Here is a 16,168-nt window from a genome sequence, read left to right as displayed (position 1 = left end):
GGACAGGTGAAGTTAAGGGCTCCACCACTTGGCTTTCAGCTGTCCAGTCATGCCAGATCAGTGATTACTTCAAGGAAGGGTGAAAGCAATTTCCAAGTCACTTATCAATCATCCAAATGATCAATTTATCCAAATTATTGAAGTTTTGTTCTTGTTCTTCTTGTTCTTCTTGTTCTTCTTGTTCTTCTTGTTCTTCTTCTTGTTCTTCTTGTTCTTCTTGTTCTTGTTCTTCTTCTTGTTCTTCTTGTTCTTCTTCTTGTTCTTCTTGTTCTTCTTGTTCTTCTTCTTCTTCTTCTTCTTGTTCTTCTTCTTCTTCTTCTTCTTCTTCTTCTCCCAGAGATCAGAGGAACCAGTCCATCATAGTGAGTGGGGAGTCTGGGGCTGGTAAAACAGTCTCTGCTAAGTATGCCATGCGGTACTTTGCTACAGTCAGCGGGTCGTCCAGCGAGGCTAATGTGGAGGAGAGAGTGCTGGCCTCCAGCCCCATCATGGAGGTAAGACACCACAGGTCTTCTTTCAATTCAATAAACTTAATTGATCCTAGAGGGGAAATTATTGTTGGAAGTTCAAGGCAAATGTTGTGGAATTTGCAGATAGAAATGTCATAAACAGAGCTTACAGTATATCTATCTGAAAGTTCCACAATGTTTTGCCCTGCCGAACTTGGCCCATGTCTACTTGTATGTCTCTAGCCAACTACCCAAATGATACCCGTAGCCTGTTCTTTCTGTTTTTCCTCTAGGCCATCGGAAATGCAAAGACGACTAGAAACGACAACAGCAGTCGATTTGGGAAGTACATCGAGATTGAATTCGACAAGAACTATCGCATCATCGGGGCCAACATGAGGACGTACCTGCTGGAGAAATCTAGAGTGGTGTTTCAGGTGAGGCGCAATACATGGACAGTATTCGGTATGGTTGGAGTCCAGGTGGTGTTCTTTAGGGCAAACCGTTTTCGTGCCTACTCAACATGACCCCGTTTTTCTGAGTTTCCCCATCTGTAAAAGGAAGTCTTCACTGTATGTTGTGCTGCTATAGCTGAAATGCCCTCATTCCTCACTCTTCCTAATGAATTACGGGGCTTTACGATTTTCTAACCAACACACATTCCTGAAGACAAAGAGGTAGTGTGCCACTTCCAGTCTGTCTTTATTTTTAAAACTCTATTTGATTAAACACTTTGTCGTCTTTGCAGGCTACCGAGGAGAGGAACTACCATATCTTCTACCAACTGTGTGCCTCCTCACACCTACCCGAGTTCAAAACCCTCCAGTTAGGTAGGATTCTACGCTAAACAAAAATATAAACGCAACATGTAAAGTGTTGGTCCCATGTTTCATGAGCTGAAATAAAATATCCCAGAAATATTCCATACGCACAAAAAAAGCTTATTTCTCTTAAATTTTGTGCGCAAATTTGTTTACATCCCTGTCAGTGAGCATTTCTCCTTTGCCAAGATAATCCATCCGCCTGACAGGTATGGCATATCAAGAAGCTGATTAAACAGCATGATCATTACACAGGTGCACCTTGTGCTGGGGACAATAAAAGGCCACTCTAAAATGTGCAGTTTTGTCACACAACACAATGCCACAGATGTCTCAAGTTTTGAGGAATGTCCACCAGAGCTGTTGCCAGAGTATTTCATGTTCATTTCTCTACCATAAGCCACCAGAGCTTTGTTTTTAGAGAATTTGGCAGTACAGTCAACCGGCCTCACAACCGCAGACCACATGTATGGCTTCGTGTGGGCGAGCGGTTTGCTGATGTCAACGTTGTCAGCAGAGTGCCCCATGGTGGTGGTGGGGTTATGGTATGGGCAGGCGTAAGCTATGGACAATGAACATAATTGCAGTTTATCGATAGCAATGTGAATGCACAGAGATATCGTGACGAGATCCTGAGGCCCATTGTCGTGCCATTCATCCAACGCCATCACCTCATGTTCCCGCCAATATCCAGCAACTTTGCACAGCCATTGAAGAGGAGTGGGACAACATTCCACAGGCCACAATCAACAGCCTGATCAACTCTATGCGAAGGAGATGTGTCGCGCTGCATGAGGCAAATGGCGGTCACACCAGATACTGACTGGTTTTCTGATCCACGCCCATAGCTGTTTTATAAGGTATCTGTGACCAACAGATGCATATCTGTATTCCCAGTCGTGTGAAATCCATAGATTAGGGCCTAATTAATTTATTTCAATTGACTGATTTTCTTATATGTTGCGTTTTATATTTTTGTTCAGTATGTATTTTACACCAAGGCTCTCCAACCCTGTTCCTGGAGACCTGCCGTCCTGCAGGTTTTTGCTCCAACCCTAATCCTAGCACGCCTGATTCTAATAATTAGCTGGTTGATAAACTGAATCAGATTAGTGACAACTGGGGTTGGAGCGAAAAAACCTACAGGAGGGTAGCTCTCCAGGAACAGGGTTGGGCAACCCTGTTACACGTAAATACAGAAGAGTAGTCCTCTCTGAGTGAACTAAAGCTTCTCTATAACCCTATCACTCATGCTTCCACGCAGAGTCTGCAATGCTGCTATCAAGGCAACAGAAAATGTAACCAATGTGTGCTGTTATTTCCTTACGTACGAAAGGAATATGCTTCCACAGAGAGTAGTTGGGTGGAATATCGGTAATGAAATGCATCCAAAACATAGCCTGATCCCAGAACTGTTTTTTTGCTATCATGCTAACTCATTGCACGCTCCATAGACATGTTGAATGATTGATTCATAGGAAAGCTACGGCAGGTAGATTGACATGAGGCCATTGTCTGCAGGCAGCGCTGATGACTTCCACTGTACCAACCAGGGAGGCAGCCCTGCCATAGAGGGAGTAGACGATGCCAAAGAGATGTGCAGCACCAGGAAGGCTTTCTCGTTGTTAGGTGAGTTAGTATTAATAGCGAAATACCCCAAGCAAATACTGTACCAGCAACTGTGGTTGTGCAGAAATAAAATCGCCTTGAATCATGAATCTTCTTTGCTCACTGGAGAGTGTTCAGCAATACATTTGTCTAGCTAAATGTACTTTATATTCGAGTCTAATTCGGCACTCGTTGGCCTGTAATGCTTGTTGGCCTGGTGGTGAGCCAGACTTGGTTGTAGTCACTGGAGACGGCAATTAAAGGTTTTCTCTCTCTCTTTTTTTGTTTCAGGAATCAATGAAACATACCAAATGAAACTTTTCCAAATCCTGGCAGCTGTGCTTCACCTTGGCAATGTGGAAGTGAAAGACAGAACTGCAGACAGCAGCAACATCCCGGTGAGTTCAAACCAGACTCTGGCTGCGTCCCAAATAGCACCCTATTCCCTATATAGTGCACTACTTTTGACCAGAGCCCACTAAGGGTCCTGTATAGGCATTGGAATAGGGTGCCATTTTAAGAAGCTATTGTACCGTCCCATGTTTTACTATTCTCGCATAGTAGGACTGTCCTGCACATTTCCCTTGTCAGCATAGAGATATGCAGGACAATGCATCCCTGAGTGTAGCCTAAGGGGCTGTTGAAAGTACAACAATGCTGCCAATTCTATGTTGATTTTGCATGGAATGCTGGCCCTTTGATTTTTTTTTTTTAGACCTTTATATTCGGGCCGGGTTTCCCGGACACAGATTTAAGCCTGGTCCTGAGCTAAAAAGCACACTCAATGGAAAATCTTATTTGAAAGTGCTTTTTTTTTTGTCCAGGACTAAGCCTAATCTGTGTCCAGGAAACCGGCCCTTAGTCCGAAACTGATTGGTGTTCATGTTATGATTATGGTATTATATGATCATTATATTATTATATATTGTTGTGTCCTTACAGCCTGACAATAGTCACTTGATAGTGTTCTGTGAGCTGATGGGCGTGGCCTACCAGGACATGTCCCATTGGCTGTGCCACAGGAAATTGAAGACTGCCACGGAGACCTACGTCAAGCCCCTCCCCAAAGTGCATGCGGTCACTGCACGGGACGCCCTGGCCAAACACATCTACGCTAAACTCTTCAGCTGGATCGTAGACCACATCAACGAGGCTCTGCGCTCTGCCGTCAAACACCACTCCTTCATTGGGGTTCTCGACATCTATGGGTGTGTGTGTCAGTGATGTTTTGTGGTGTTTGCATTGTGAATTTACACTGAGTGTACAAAACATTAAGGACACCTTCCTAATATTGAGTTGCACCCCCTTTTGCCCTAAGTCGAGGCATGGACTCTACAAGGTGTGGAAAGCGTTCCACAGGGATATTGACTCCAATGTTTCCCACAGTTGTGTCAAGTTGGCTGGATGTCCTTTGGTTGGTGGAACATTCTTGATACACACGGGAGACTGTTGAGCGTGAAAAACCCAGCAGCGTTGCAGTTCTTGACACAAACCGGTGCCCTGGCACCTACTACCATACCCCGTTCAAAGGCACTTAAATGTTTTGTCATGCCAAATTCACAATCCATGTCTCAGTTGTCTCGAGGCTTAAAAACCCTTCTTTAACCTGTCTCCTCCCCTTCATCTACAGGGATCATAGCTTCCACCTGGATTCACCTGTTCAGTCTATGTCATGGAAAGAGCAGCTGTCCTTAATGTTTTGTCCACTCAGTGTATAAACGGTTTCTTGATCTTAGTCATGTTTCATTTCCTGTTTTCCCCCCAGGTTTGAAACGTTTGACATCAACAGCTTTGAGCAGTTCTGTATTAACTATGCCAACGAAAAGCTCCAACAGCAGTTTAACATGGTAGGTCTCTCTCTCTCTCTCTCTCTCTCTCTCTCTCTCTCTCTCTCTCTCTCTCTCTCTCTCTCTCTCTCTCTCTCTCTCTCTCTCTCTCTCTCTCTCTCTCTCGCCCTCTCTCGCCCTCTCTCTCTCTCTCTCGCCCTCTCTCTCTCTCTCTCTCTCGCCCTCTCTCTCTCTCTCTCGCCCTCTCTCTCTCTCTCTCTCTCTCTCTCGCCTCTCTCTCTCTCTCGCCCTCTCTCTCTCTCTCTCTCTCTCGCCCTCTCTCTCTCTCTCTCGCCCTCTCTCTCTCTCTCTCTCTCGCCCTCTCTCTCTCTCTCTCTCTCTCGCCCTCTCTCTCTCTCTCTCTCTCCCCTCTCTCTCTCTCTCTCTCTTCCGCCCTCTCTCTCTCTCTCTCTCTCGCCCTCTCTCTCTCTCTCTCTCTCTCGCCCTCTCTCTCTCTCTCTCGCCCTCTCTCTCTCTCGCCCTCTCTCTCTCTTTGATTGAACAAGCCTGTTCATGTCATCTTCATGAGAGGCACACCATCAAACCCCTAGATCTGAGAGGATCGGATAGGTTTAAGCAATATGGTGATAGCTTCATCTTGCCCTGTGTTATGCCAGGTCGCCATATTGCATAAAATGCTCAGACCTCCTCAAATACCTAGGGTGTAGGGACTAGGGCTTGATTTGGGAATCAGGCTTTTAAATGTCAGCTGTTTCTCTGCCTCTGTCATTTTGTCTGTTTTAAAAACGTTAGGTCAGAGGTCAGCTTTTGTTCTCTCTCACTGCAGCATGTGTTCAAGCTGGAGCAGGAGGAGTACATGAAGGAGCAGATTCCCTGGACGCTGATAGACTTCTATGACAACCATCCCTGTATCAACCTCATCGAGGCCAAGATGGGTGTCCTGGACCTGCTGGACGAGGAGTGCAAAGTAACATGAAATAGATACACACACACACACACACACACACACACTAATAATGATGGAGGTCCTAGAATGGATCCCAGTGGAACACCACGATGGGGCGGGGGAGGTGGGGGGACGGGGGGGACGGGGGGAGTTTACTCTTAAGGCTACTCCACACATACAGCGCCTTCAGAAAGTATTCATACCCCTTGACTTATTCCACATTGTTGTTACAGCCTGAATTCAAAATGGACTAAAATAAAATAAAATGTATCTCACCCATCTACACACAATATCCCATAATGACAAAGTGAAAACATGTTTTTAGAAATGTTTGCAAGTTTTCTGAAAATGAAATACAAAAGTAATTGACGTAAGTATTCACACCCCTGAGTCAATAAATGGTATCAGCACCTTTGGCGGCGATTACAGCTTTGAGTCGTCAATCAGCTTGCCCATCTGGGTTTGGGGACTCTCCCATTCTTCCTTGCAGATTTTCTCAAGCTCTGTTAAGTTAGATGGGGAGCGGGGGTGAACAGCAATCTTCAAGCCTTTCCACAGATTTTCAATGGGATTCAATTCTGGGCCACTCAAGGACTTTCACATTCTTGTTCTGAAGCCATTCCAGCGTTGCTTTGGCTGTATGTTTGGGGTCATTGTCCTGTTGGGATGTAAATCTTCGCCCCAGTCTAAGGTCGTTTGCACTCTGAAGCAGGTTCTCATCAAGGATTTACCTGTATTTGGCTCCGTTCATTGTTCCCTCTATCCTTACCAGTCTCCCCTATCCCTGCTGCTGAAAAGCATCCCCATGTCATAGCATGATGCTGCCACCACCATGCTTCACGCTAGGGATGGCGTTCGATGGGTGATGAGCTGTGCCAGGTTCTCTCCAGACATAGCACTCTGCATTCTCGAGTGGCTTCCGTCTGGCCATTCTCCAATAAAGCCCAGATTGGTGAAGTGCTGTAGAGACTGTTGTCCTTCTGGCAGGTTCTCCCATCTCAGCCAAGGAACTCTGTAGTTCTGTCAGAGTGGTCATTGGGTTCTTGGTCACCTCCCTGACCAAGGTCCTTCTTGCCCGGTTGTTCAGTTTGGTCGGAAGGCCAGCTCTAGTCTGGGTAGTTCTATATTTTTTAAATTTCCTAATGATGGAGACCACTGTGCTTTCGGAAAATGTCAACACTCTAGAAATTGTTTTATACCCTTCCCTAGATATATGCCTCATCACAATTCTCAGAGATCTACAGATGCTCCTTGGACTTCATGGTATAGTTTCTGCTCTGACATGCGCTGTCAACTGTGGGACCTTATATAGACAGATGTGTTTATTTCTAAATAATGTACAAACAATTGAATTGGCCACAGGTGGATTCCAATCAAGTTGTAGCGACATCTCAAGGATGATCAAATGAAATGGGATGCACCTGAGCTCAATTTGGAGTGTCTTAGCAAAGGGGGTGTGAATATTTATGTAAATTAGATTTCTGTTTTTCATTTTCAATACATTTGCCAGAATTTCTCAAAACATGTTTTCACTTTCTCATTATGGGGTATTGTGTGTAGATGGGTGAGAACAATCAAGTTTTTAATCCATTTTGAATTCAGACTGTAACAAAACAAAATGTGGAATAAGTTGAGGGATATGAATCATTTCTGAAGGCACTGTACACACAGGCACATATTTAGGATGTGAGTCAGGTTGATGTGTTACCTTCTCTCCTCCCTTCCTCCTTTTCTCTCCTCCCTTCCTCTCCTCCCTTCCTCTCCTCCCTTCCTCTCCTCTCCTCCCTCCCTCAGATGCCCAAAGGCTCTGATGACACATGGGCTCAGAAACTTTACAACACCTTCTTGAAGAAAAGTGATCTTTTTGACAAACCTCGTCTGTCCAACAAAGCCTTTATCATCCTCCACTTTGCAGACAAGGTACACAAGCATCCTGTTAAAAAAAAAAACTACTTCGTAAATACTTTTATTTTTACTCTAGTTGAGATGTCAGACCTTCTATTTATGAATGCCTGTTTGCTGTCTGGCTGTAGGTTGTTGAGCTCATTGAGCAAAGTGACTGACTGACTGAAATAGCTCTCCTAATTTGAGCAGTACTAACCAAACCACTCCTGGTCTAGACTGAGGGTCAGGTTGATTATCTCATTTTATGTTTCTTCTTATCATGGCTGGACCTGGGTGGATTTCCCTACCCTCTGTTTGACCCTTTGTTCCCAGGTGGAGTATCAGTGTGACGGGTTCCTGGAGAAGAATAAGGATACTGTCAATGAGGAGCAGATTAATGTGCTCAAGCTAAGCAAGGTTCGTTTGTTTGTTTGTTTGTTTGTTTGAGGCCAAAGACTCCACCTTTCTCCAGTCGTCCTGTCTGTAAATACCTTCTGTATACCAGTGAGTCTTATGTAGAGGACCATCATAGTGCCCTGAGGTTAACTAGTCTCTCTGTGTGATGTTTGAACTTGGAGAACACACCCCAGCACAGAGCTGTAGAAACAAGTCTTATGTTTTGGAGCTTGACAGCCCATTTCATGTAATGGGAAACTGCCCCCTGGTGGTCAATAAATGTTCCTACCTGAATGATCCGTCAGGGCATCAATAATAATAATAATAATAATAATATGCCATTTAGCAGACGCTTTTATCCAAAGCGACTTACAGTCATGTGTGCATAATTTATTTTAATTTTTTTGTGCCCTTTTCATATGGTCACAACACACTGGAGAAAAAAAAAATACACAGTTGCATATAGCAGCCAAAGAACCAAAAGATTGCAAGTCAAGAGATAAATGGTCTCAAACAACCGTTTCCTGTTCCACTGTTTGAGACGTGTTTGACTCTTCTGTCCAGTTTGATCTGCTGTTGGAGCTGTTCAGCGATGAGGAGAAGACTACATGCCCCCCTGCCAGTCGCAGTAAGATGACACGGCCTGTTCAGGCTCAGAGAGACCACAAGAAGACCGTTGGAACGCAGGTGGGACTAAAACATAAATCAGCCTTCTGATGGTTTAGATTCGGATTTGGAAGTCATGTTAAACACACGTTGCTGTGTTAAAACCTTCTCAATGTAAATCTGATGTTTTTTTAGCATGACTAGTGCTTTACTACATTAGATTTGTTTTATTTGACCCCATGACCCCTTGACCCCCCTCCTCAGTTTCGTAACTCTCTACATCTGCTGATGGAGACTCTGAATGGAACGACCCCTCACTATGTACGCTGCATCAAGCCCAACGACCTCAAATCCCCATTCACGTGAGTCTGCCTCCACGCCCCTTTAACCTAGGTATTGTTCATTTAGGCACCAAACAGAGAAAAAAAACCCGGCTGAAATAGAGAGGGACTATCTGGAGTTGTCAAAATAAGAAATGTTCATTTTTGTTTTCGGTTTCAAAACGTTTTAAAAAAGTTATGTTCCCTAATAAATATGACTCAGTTATTATCGTTTTGTGGCACCCTGCGAAAGAGAAAGTAACAACGTTGTTTCAACATATTGTGACATGGAATCTACGTGGAAAAATACATTGGATTTGAGAAAAGTCATCAACGTAAACTGTTTTTCAGGATGAAATTTCAACCGCGGGATTATGTAATGGTAACCAATTTTCAACAGACAAACCTTGTATAAAATATGTTGAATTTGTACCTTTTTGAAACAACGTCAGATCTTCAACATTATGTCCACTATCAGAACAAAAACAATAGGCCCGGCAGCACCTCCTACTGGAGGGTTGATGTAACTACAGCTGCCCTTTGGTCTCCCTTCCAGGGTTTTAACCAAGCACAGCCCTGATATTTGTCACTGACTACTACCAATGTGCTATTGTGAGAACTCTTAATAACGAACTAAATTAATTGTTGCTATCGAAGTCATTCCAAAGGGTAGATTTTAACAGAGCAAATTAAATGTAACCGTACTTTATCAGTCATCATCAATGAAACTATTTAGGCCTATATAGCATTATGGAAGTCATCAACAGCTATTGTTTTAAATTCAATCCAGGGTTAAACTAAAAATAGACGATACATATAGGCCTAGGGTTTCAAGCTTTGGTTGATTTCTAATTTAATCTTCAAGTTAATAATTAATATGTTGGATTTAATGTCTCCATCTTAACCAAAAATCAGAGTTAAAGAATAGGACTAAATCAAACCAAATCAAACGTTAAATGTACTTTAAATGATGTTGATTTCATTTAGGCCTGTTCTTTAACTTGTATTTTTGGTTGAGATGGAGACGTGAATCCAACATATCAACTATTAATTTGTAGACAAACTGGAATTAAAGTCAAACTAAGTCAGATACACAAAATACACTGCTCAAAAAAATTAAGGGAACACTAAAATAACACATCCTAGATCTGAATGAATGAAATAATCTTATTAAATACTTTTTTCTTTACATAGTTGAATGTGCTGACAACAAAATCACACAAAAATTATCAATGGAAATCAAATGTATCAACCCATGGAGGTCTGGATTTGGAGTCACCCTCAAAATTAAAGTGGAAAACCACACTACAGGCTGATCCAACTTTGATGTAATGTCCTTAAAACAAGTCAAAATGAGGCTCAGTAGTGTGTGTGGCCTCCACGTGCCTGTATGACCTCCCTACAACGCCTGGGCATGCTCCTGATGAGGTGGCGGATGGTCTTCTGAGGGATCTCCTCCCAGACCTGGACTAAAGCATCCGCCAACTCCTGGACAGTCTGTGGTGCAACGTGGCGTTGGTGGATGGAGCGAGACATGATGTCCCAGATGTGCTCAATTGGATTCAGGTCTGGGGAAGCGGGCGGGCCAGTCCATAGCATCAATGCCTTCCTCTTGCAGGAACTGCTGACACACTCCAGCCACATGAGGTCTAGCATTGTCTTGCATTAGGAGGAACCCAGGGCCAACCGCACCAGCATATGGTCTCACAAGGGGTCTGAGGATCTCATCTCGGTACCTAATGGCAGTCAGGCTACCTCTGGCGAGCACATGGAGGGCTGTGCGGCCCCCCAAAGAAATGCCACCCCACACCATGACTGACCCACCGCCAAACCGGTCATGCTGGAGGATGTTGCAGGCAGCAGAACGTTCTCCACGGCGTCTCCAGACTCTGTCACGTCTGTCACGTGTGCTCAGTGTGAACCTGCTTTCATCTGTGAAGAGCACAGGGCACCAGTGGCGAATTTGCCAATCTTGGTGTTCTCTGGCAAATGCCAAATGTCCTGCACGGTGTTGGGCTGTAAGCACAACCCCCACCTGTGGACGTCGGGCCCTCATACCACCCTCATGGAGTCTGTTTCTGACCGTTAGAGCAGACACATGCACATTTGTGGCCTGCTGGAGGTCATTTTGCAGGGCTCTGGCAGTGCTCCTCCTGCTCCTCCTTGCACAAAGGCGGAGGTAGCAGTCCTGCTGCTGGGTTGTTGCCCTCCTACGGCCTCCTCCACGTCTCCTGATGTACTGGCCTGTCTCCTGGTAGCGCCTCCATGCTCTGGACACTACGCTGACAGACACGGCAAACCTTCTTGCGACAGCTCACATTGATGTGCCATCCTGGATGAGCTGCACTACCTGAGCCACTTGTGTGGGTTGTAGACTCCGTCTCATGCTACCACTAGAGTGAAAGCACCGCCAGCATTCAAAAGTGACCAAAACATCAGCCAGGTAGCATAGGAACTGAGAAGTGGTCTGTGGTCACCACCTGCAAAACCAGTCCTTTATCGGGGGTGTCTTGCTAATTGCCTATAATTTCCACCTGTTGTCTATTCCATTTGCACAACAGCATGTGAAATTTATTCTCAATCAGTTTTGGTTCCTAAGTGGACAGTTTGATTTCACAGAAGTGTGATTGACTTGGAGTTACATTGTGTTGTTTAAGTGTTCCATTTATTTTTTTGAGCAGTGTATATATATATATATATATCCTTTAAATGTTAATATTTGGTTGCGTTGACAACCAAACACAATTCAATATCACTTCTGCAATACAGTAAATAGCCTATTAGCTTGTCGACAAGTTAACAAATAAATGTTGGATTCCAACTAAACCAAAAATAAAAGTTGAAGAATAGTATTAAGCTAAGTAGCTCAGATGAAATTAGATGAATCTCTTTTTAAATGTTGATATTTGGTTGCGTTGTCAACCAAACACAATTCAATATTACTTTTGTAATCCAGTAAATAGCAAACATGTAAGGCTATCTTACAAAACTAATGTAACCGTAGTTATTCAAACTTTAAAATGAGTAACACACTCATGGTCACATTCTGAGGGTTAGCCTCCTGTAACTATAAATGTCTTGTGTAATCGTAGGAAGTGTGCGTGCAAAGGTCGAGGGGTCTGTGGAGATCTTCACAATATAATAATCTGTCAGAAACTCCAACAACATTGATCACTTGCACCATGTACTTTTAATGTAATCTCAACTGTAATCCAGGTCATTTGGTTGTGCTTCAGATGAAGCACAGGTATAACACATTACATTTCTCGGATCTTTTATTTCAGCTCATAAAACATGGGACCAAGACTTTACATGTTGCGTTTATATTTTTGTTCAGTGTGTATATATAAATATATATATATATATATATATATATATATATATATATATATATATATATATATATATATACACATACAGTGCATTCGGAAAGTATTCAGACCCCTTCACTTTTTCCACATTTTGTTACGTTATAGCCTTATTCTAAAATCGATTACATTTAGATTTTTCCTCATTAATCTACACACAATACCCCATAATGACAAAGCAAAAACAGGTTTTTAGAAAATGTTGCTAATTTACTAAACACACTAAACTGAAATATCACATTTACATAAGTATTCAGACCCTTTACTCAGTACTTTGTTGAAGCACCTTTGGCAGCGATTACAGTCTTGCGTCTTCTTGGGTATGACGCTACAAGCTTGGCACACGTGTATTTGGGGAGATTCTCCCATTCTTCGCTGTAGATCCTTCAAGCTCTGTCAGGTTGGATGGGGAGCTGTCAGGTCTCTCCAGAGATGTTAGATCGGGTTCAAGTCCAGGTTCTGGCTGAGCCACTCAAGGACATTCAGAGACGTGTCCCGAAGCCACTCCTGCATTGTCTTGGCTGTGTGCTTAGGGTCGTTGTCTTGTTGGAAGGTGAACCTTCACCCTAGTCTGAGGTCCTGAGCGCTCTGGAGCAGGTTTTCATGAAGGATCCCTGTACTTTGCTCCGTTCATCTTTCCCTCGATCCTGACTAGTCTCCCAGTCCCTGCCACTGAAAAACACTCCTCATTAAAAGGCACATGACAGCCTGCTTGCAGTTTGCCAAAAGGCACCTAAAGACTCTCAGACCATGAGCAACAAGATTCTCTGGTCTGATGAAACCAAGATTGAACTCTTTGGCCTGAATGCCAAGCGTCACGTCTGGAGGAAACCTGGCACCATCCCTACGGTGAAGCATGGTGGTGGCAGCATCATGCTGTGGGGATGTTTTTCAGAAGGTTCACCTTCCAACAGGACAACGACCCTAAGCACACAGCCAAGACAACGCAGGAGTGGCTTTGGGACAAGTCTCTGAATATCCTTGAGTGGCCCAGCCAGAGCCTGGACTTGAACCCGATCGAACATCTCTGGAGAGACCTGAAAATAGCTTTGCAGCGACGCTCCCCATCCAACCTGACAGAGCTTGAGAGGATCTGCAGAGAAGAATGGGAGAAACCCCCAAATACAGGTGTGCCAAGCTTGTAGCATCATACCCAAGAAGACTCGAGGCTGTAATCGCTGCCGAAAGGGGCTTCAACAAAGTACTGAGTAAAGGGTCTGAACACTTATGTAAATGTGATATTTCCGTTTTTTATTTGTAATACATTTGCTAATAATTCTAAAAACCTTTTTTTGCTTTGTCATTATGGGGTATTGTGTGTAGATTAATTAGGGGGGAAAAAACAATTTTAATCAATTTTAGAATAAGGCTGTAACGTAACAAAATGTTGAAAAAGTCAACGGGGTCTGAATACTTTCCGAAGGCACTGTGTGTATGTTTTCTTTGTAATAGGATGGACCCCATGAGGGCGGTACAGCAGTTACGGGCTTGTGGAGTCCTGGAAACCATCCGCATCTCAGCAGCAGGCTTCCCATCCAGGTACAGCAACAACATCATCCAGCCCTAACATCATCCAGCCCTAACATCATCCAGCCCTAACATCATCCAGCCCTAACATCATCCAGCCCTAACATCATCCAGCCCTAACAGCATCCAGCCCTAACATCATCCAGCCCTAACAGCATCCAGCCCTAACATCATCCAGCCCTAACATCATCCAGCCCTAACATCATCCAGCCCTAACAGCATCCAGCCCTAACATCATCCAGCCCTAACATCATCCAGCCCTAACATCATCCAGCCCTAACAGCATCCAGCCCTAACAGCATCCAGCCCTAACATCATCCAGCCCTAACATCATCCAGCCCTAGTCGATCCAGCTCTAAAATGCACTCTCACATAACATATACACAAGCATTCAACTTTCTCTATATACACACACACACACACACACACACACACGCCACAAAGTGTTATGTTACTGATCACACCACACCTGTGGACAGGTGGACCTACCAGGAGTTTTTCAACCGGTACCGGGTTCTGATGAAACAGAAGGACGTTCTCTCAGACAGGAAGCGGACCTGCAGGAACGTCCTGGAGAAATGGGTCCAGGTAGGAAGTGTCCGGGGTTTTTAGAGGTCAGGTCCTTAGGGTTCAGGTAGGAGGGGTTAGGTTTCAGGAAGTTACCTGTACGAATGACCTGGAGAAATGGGTCACAGTAGGGAAAGAGTGTACAAAATACATAAATAGATTTTACCATGGTTATTCCACACACAAACTGTCTAATTCAATTGCCTCCATCCAGTAAGTATCCATACAGGATACAAAGGTAGCAAAGATATCAAACAAACAATGGTTAAGTCTGCTAAAATACTCAACAACCCTCTTATCTACAGGACCAGGACAAATACCAGTTTGGCAAGAACAAGATCTTCTTCAGGGCGGGTCAGGTGGCCTTTCTAGAGAAGCTGCGTTCTGATAAACTGAAGGCGGCGTGCGTTCGCATCCAGAAGTCCATCAGATGCTGGCTGGCCAGGAAGAGGTACCTCCGTATGAGACGAGCTGCCATCACCATACAGAGAAACACGCGAGGCCACCAGGCCCGCTGGTGAGTGGAAAGATTACAACCTTACCCCACGGGGTTTCCCACGGGGTTTCCCACGGGCAAGGGAATATTCTGGAATGGAATTTAATTATATACGTTCCAGACAGGGAAAGCCAGGGAATGTAAATCAATTTACGTACAGTATCCGATCATTATTTGGAAATGAAATTATCAGGGAAATGTTTTTTTTATTTTTTTTCTGTAATTTTCCACGGTGCTTTACCCACTGTGTGTGGGTTTCCATTAGTTCCCACAACCACATAGTCAAAATTGGCTATGTCGTAAAAATTCATGAAAACAAACATTTAGGGTTAGGCATAAGGTTAGCAGTGTGGTTAGGGTTGTAGAAATAGGCAGGTGCATGACTGTGACGACCCTTTATGTGTGTCATGAACATTCTTACCTCTCCTCTCCTCTCCTCTCCTCTCCTCTCAGCCTGGTAGCGTTCCTGAGGAGGTCCAGAGCAGCAGTTATCATCCAGAAGAACCAGCGTATGGTAGTGTCCAGGAGATGCTACCTGCAGCAGAGGTCTGCAGCCATCGCCATGCAGCGTCTGCTACGAGCCTACCAGGCCAGACAGATCTACCACAAGGTCCTTTATAGCATTGATACGCCATCCAACACACACCTGACCTGCTCCAAACTCTCATTCACATACAGTATAAGTGACGGTACTTCATTTGTCCGACTCGATCAGATGTAAATCCACTCTTAAGACATTGCCACACAACTCGTAACTCCAAACTACAATTTCCATAAACAGTTCTCTACACTAGTCAGGGGTCGTGTTCATTAGGGCACACCATATCAAAATATTTTACGACGGTAAGCGGGGGAAAACGTTTCTTATTGGTTCAGATGGTACCTCCCTGTTTCAGACAGTTTTCTTGTGTTTCGAACCCACTGAAACACGACTCGGGTCTGCGACATTGATTGCATTTATATAGCCCTTTTCCAGGTGCTTTACATAGTAAGGGGGGGAAACTCCCCTCATCCACCATTCTCTGCTTCCCCCAGCTGCTGTACGAACACAAGGTTATCACCATCCAGAGGTGGGTGAGAGGCTGGCTGGCCAGGCGGAGGTGCAGACGCTCCCTGGGGGCCGTGGTCTACCTCCAGAGCTGTATGAGACGCATGGCGGCCAGGAGGGAGCTGAGGAAGCTAAAGGTGGAGGCCCGCTCCGTAGAACACTTCAAGAAGCTCAGTGTGGGCATGGAGAACAAGATCATGCAGTTGCAGAGGAAGGTGGACGAACAGGTGAGAAAGGGCACTTCCTGTATGGATATAGTCACTTCCTGTATGGACATAGTCACTTCCTGTATGGACATAGTCACTTCCTGTATGGACATAGTCACTTCCTGTATGGACATAGTCA

At 44.4% G+C, this 16,168-nt stretch overlaps 1 protein-coding gene across 2 annotated transcripts in view; it reads left to right on the top strand.

The window, feature by feature from the left end:
- The window catches only part of LOC121568061 (unconventional myosin-Va), a 36,424-nt gene that overhangs the window by 4,485 nt on the left and 15,771 nt on the right, over positions 1–16,168 (top strand). For both annotated transcript variants that reach the window (XM_041878630.2, XM_041878629.2), the window contains exons 5-21: positions 338–494; positions 743–886; positions 1,198–1,279; positions 2,792–2,899; positions 3,170–3,276; positions 3,821–4,086; positions 4,644–4,725; positions 5,492–5,632; positions 7,406–7,531; positions 7,829–7,912; positions 8,456–8,578; positions 8,762–8,859; positions 13,638–13,724; positions 14,192–14,300; positions 14,585–14,796; positions 15,229–15,385; positions 15,811–16,050. In XM_041878630.2, coding sequence (XP_041734564.1) covers positions 338–494; positions 743–886; positions 1,198–1,279; positions 2,792–2,899; positions 3,170–3,276; positions 3,821–4,086; positions 4,644–4,725; positions 5,492–5,632; positions 7,406–7,531; positions 7,829–7,912; positions 8,456–8,578; positions 8,762–8,859; positions 13,638–13,724; positions 14,192–14,300; positions 14,585–14,796; positions 15,229–15,385; positions 15,811–16,050 — 2,323 coding nt within the window. The remainder of the gene's footprint in view (positions 1–337; positions 495–742; positions 887–1,197; positions 1,280–2,791; positions 2,900–3,169; positions 3,277–3,820; positions 4,087–4,643; positions 4,726–5,491; positions 5,633–7,405; positions 7,532–7,828; positions 7,913–8,455; positions 8,579–8,761; positions 8,860–13,637; positions 13,725–14,191; positions 14,301–14,584; positions 14,797–15,228; positions 15,386–15,810; positions 16,051–16,168) is intronic.

Source organism: Coregonus clupeaformis, chromosome 6 (genome assembly GCF_020615455.1).
Source record: "Coregonus clupeaformis isolate EN_2021a chromosome 6, ASM2061545v1, whole genome shotgun sequence".
Taxonomy (NCBI): Eukaryota; Metazoa; Chordata; class Actinopteri; order Salmoniformes; family Salmonidae; genus Coregonus; species Coregonus clupeaformis.
Note: the sequence above shows the minus strand (reverse complement) of the source record. Positions and strands in the feature narration are given on the sequence as shown.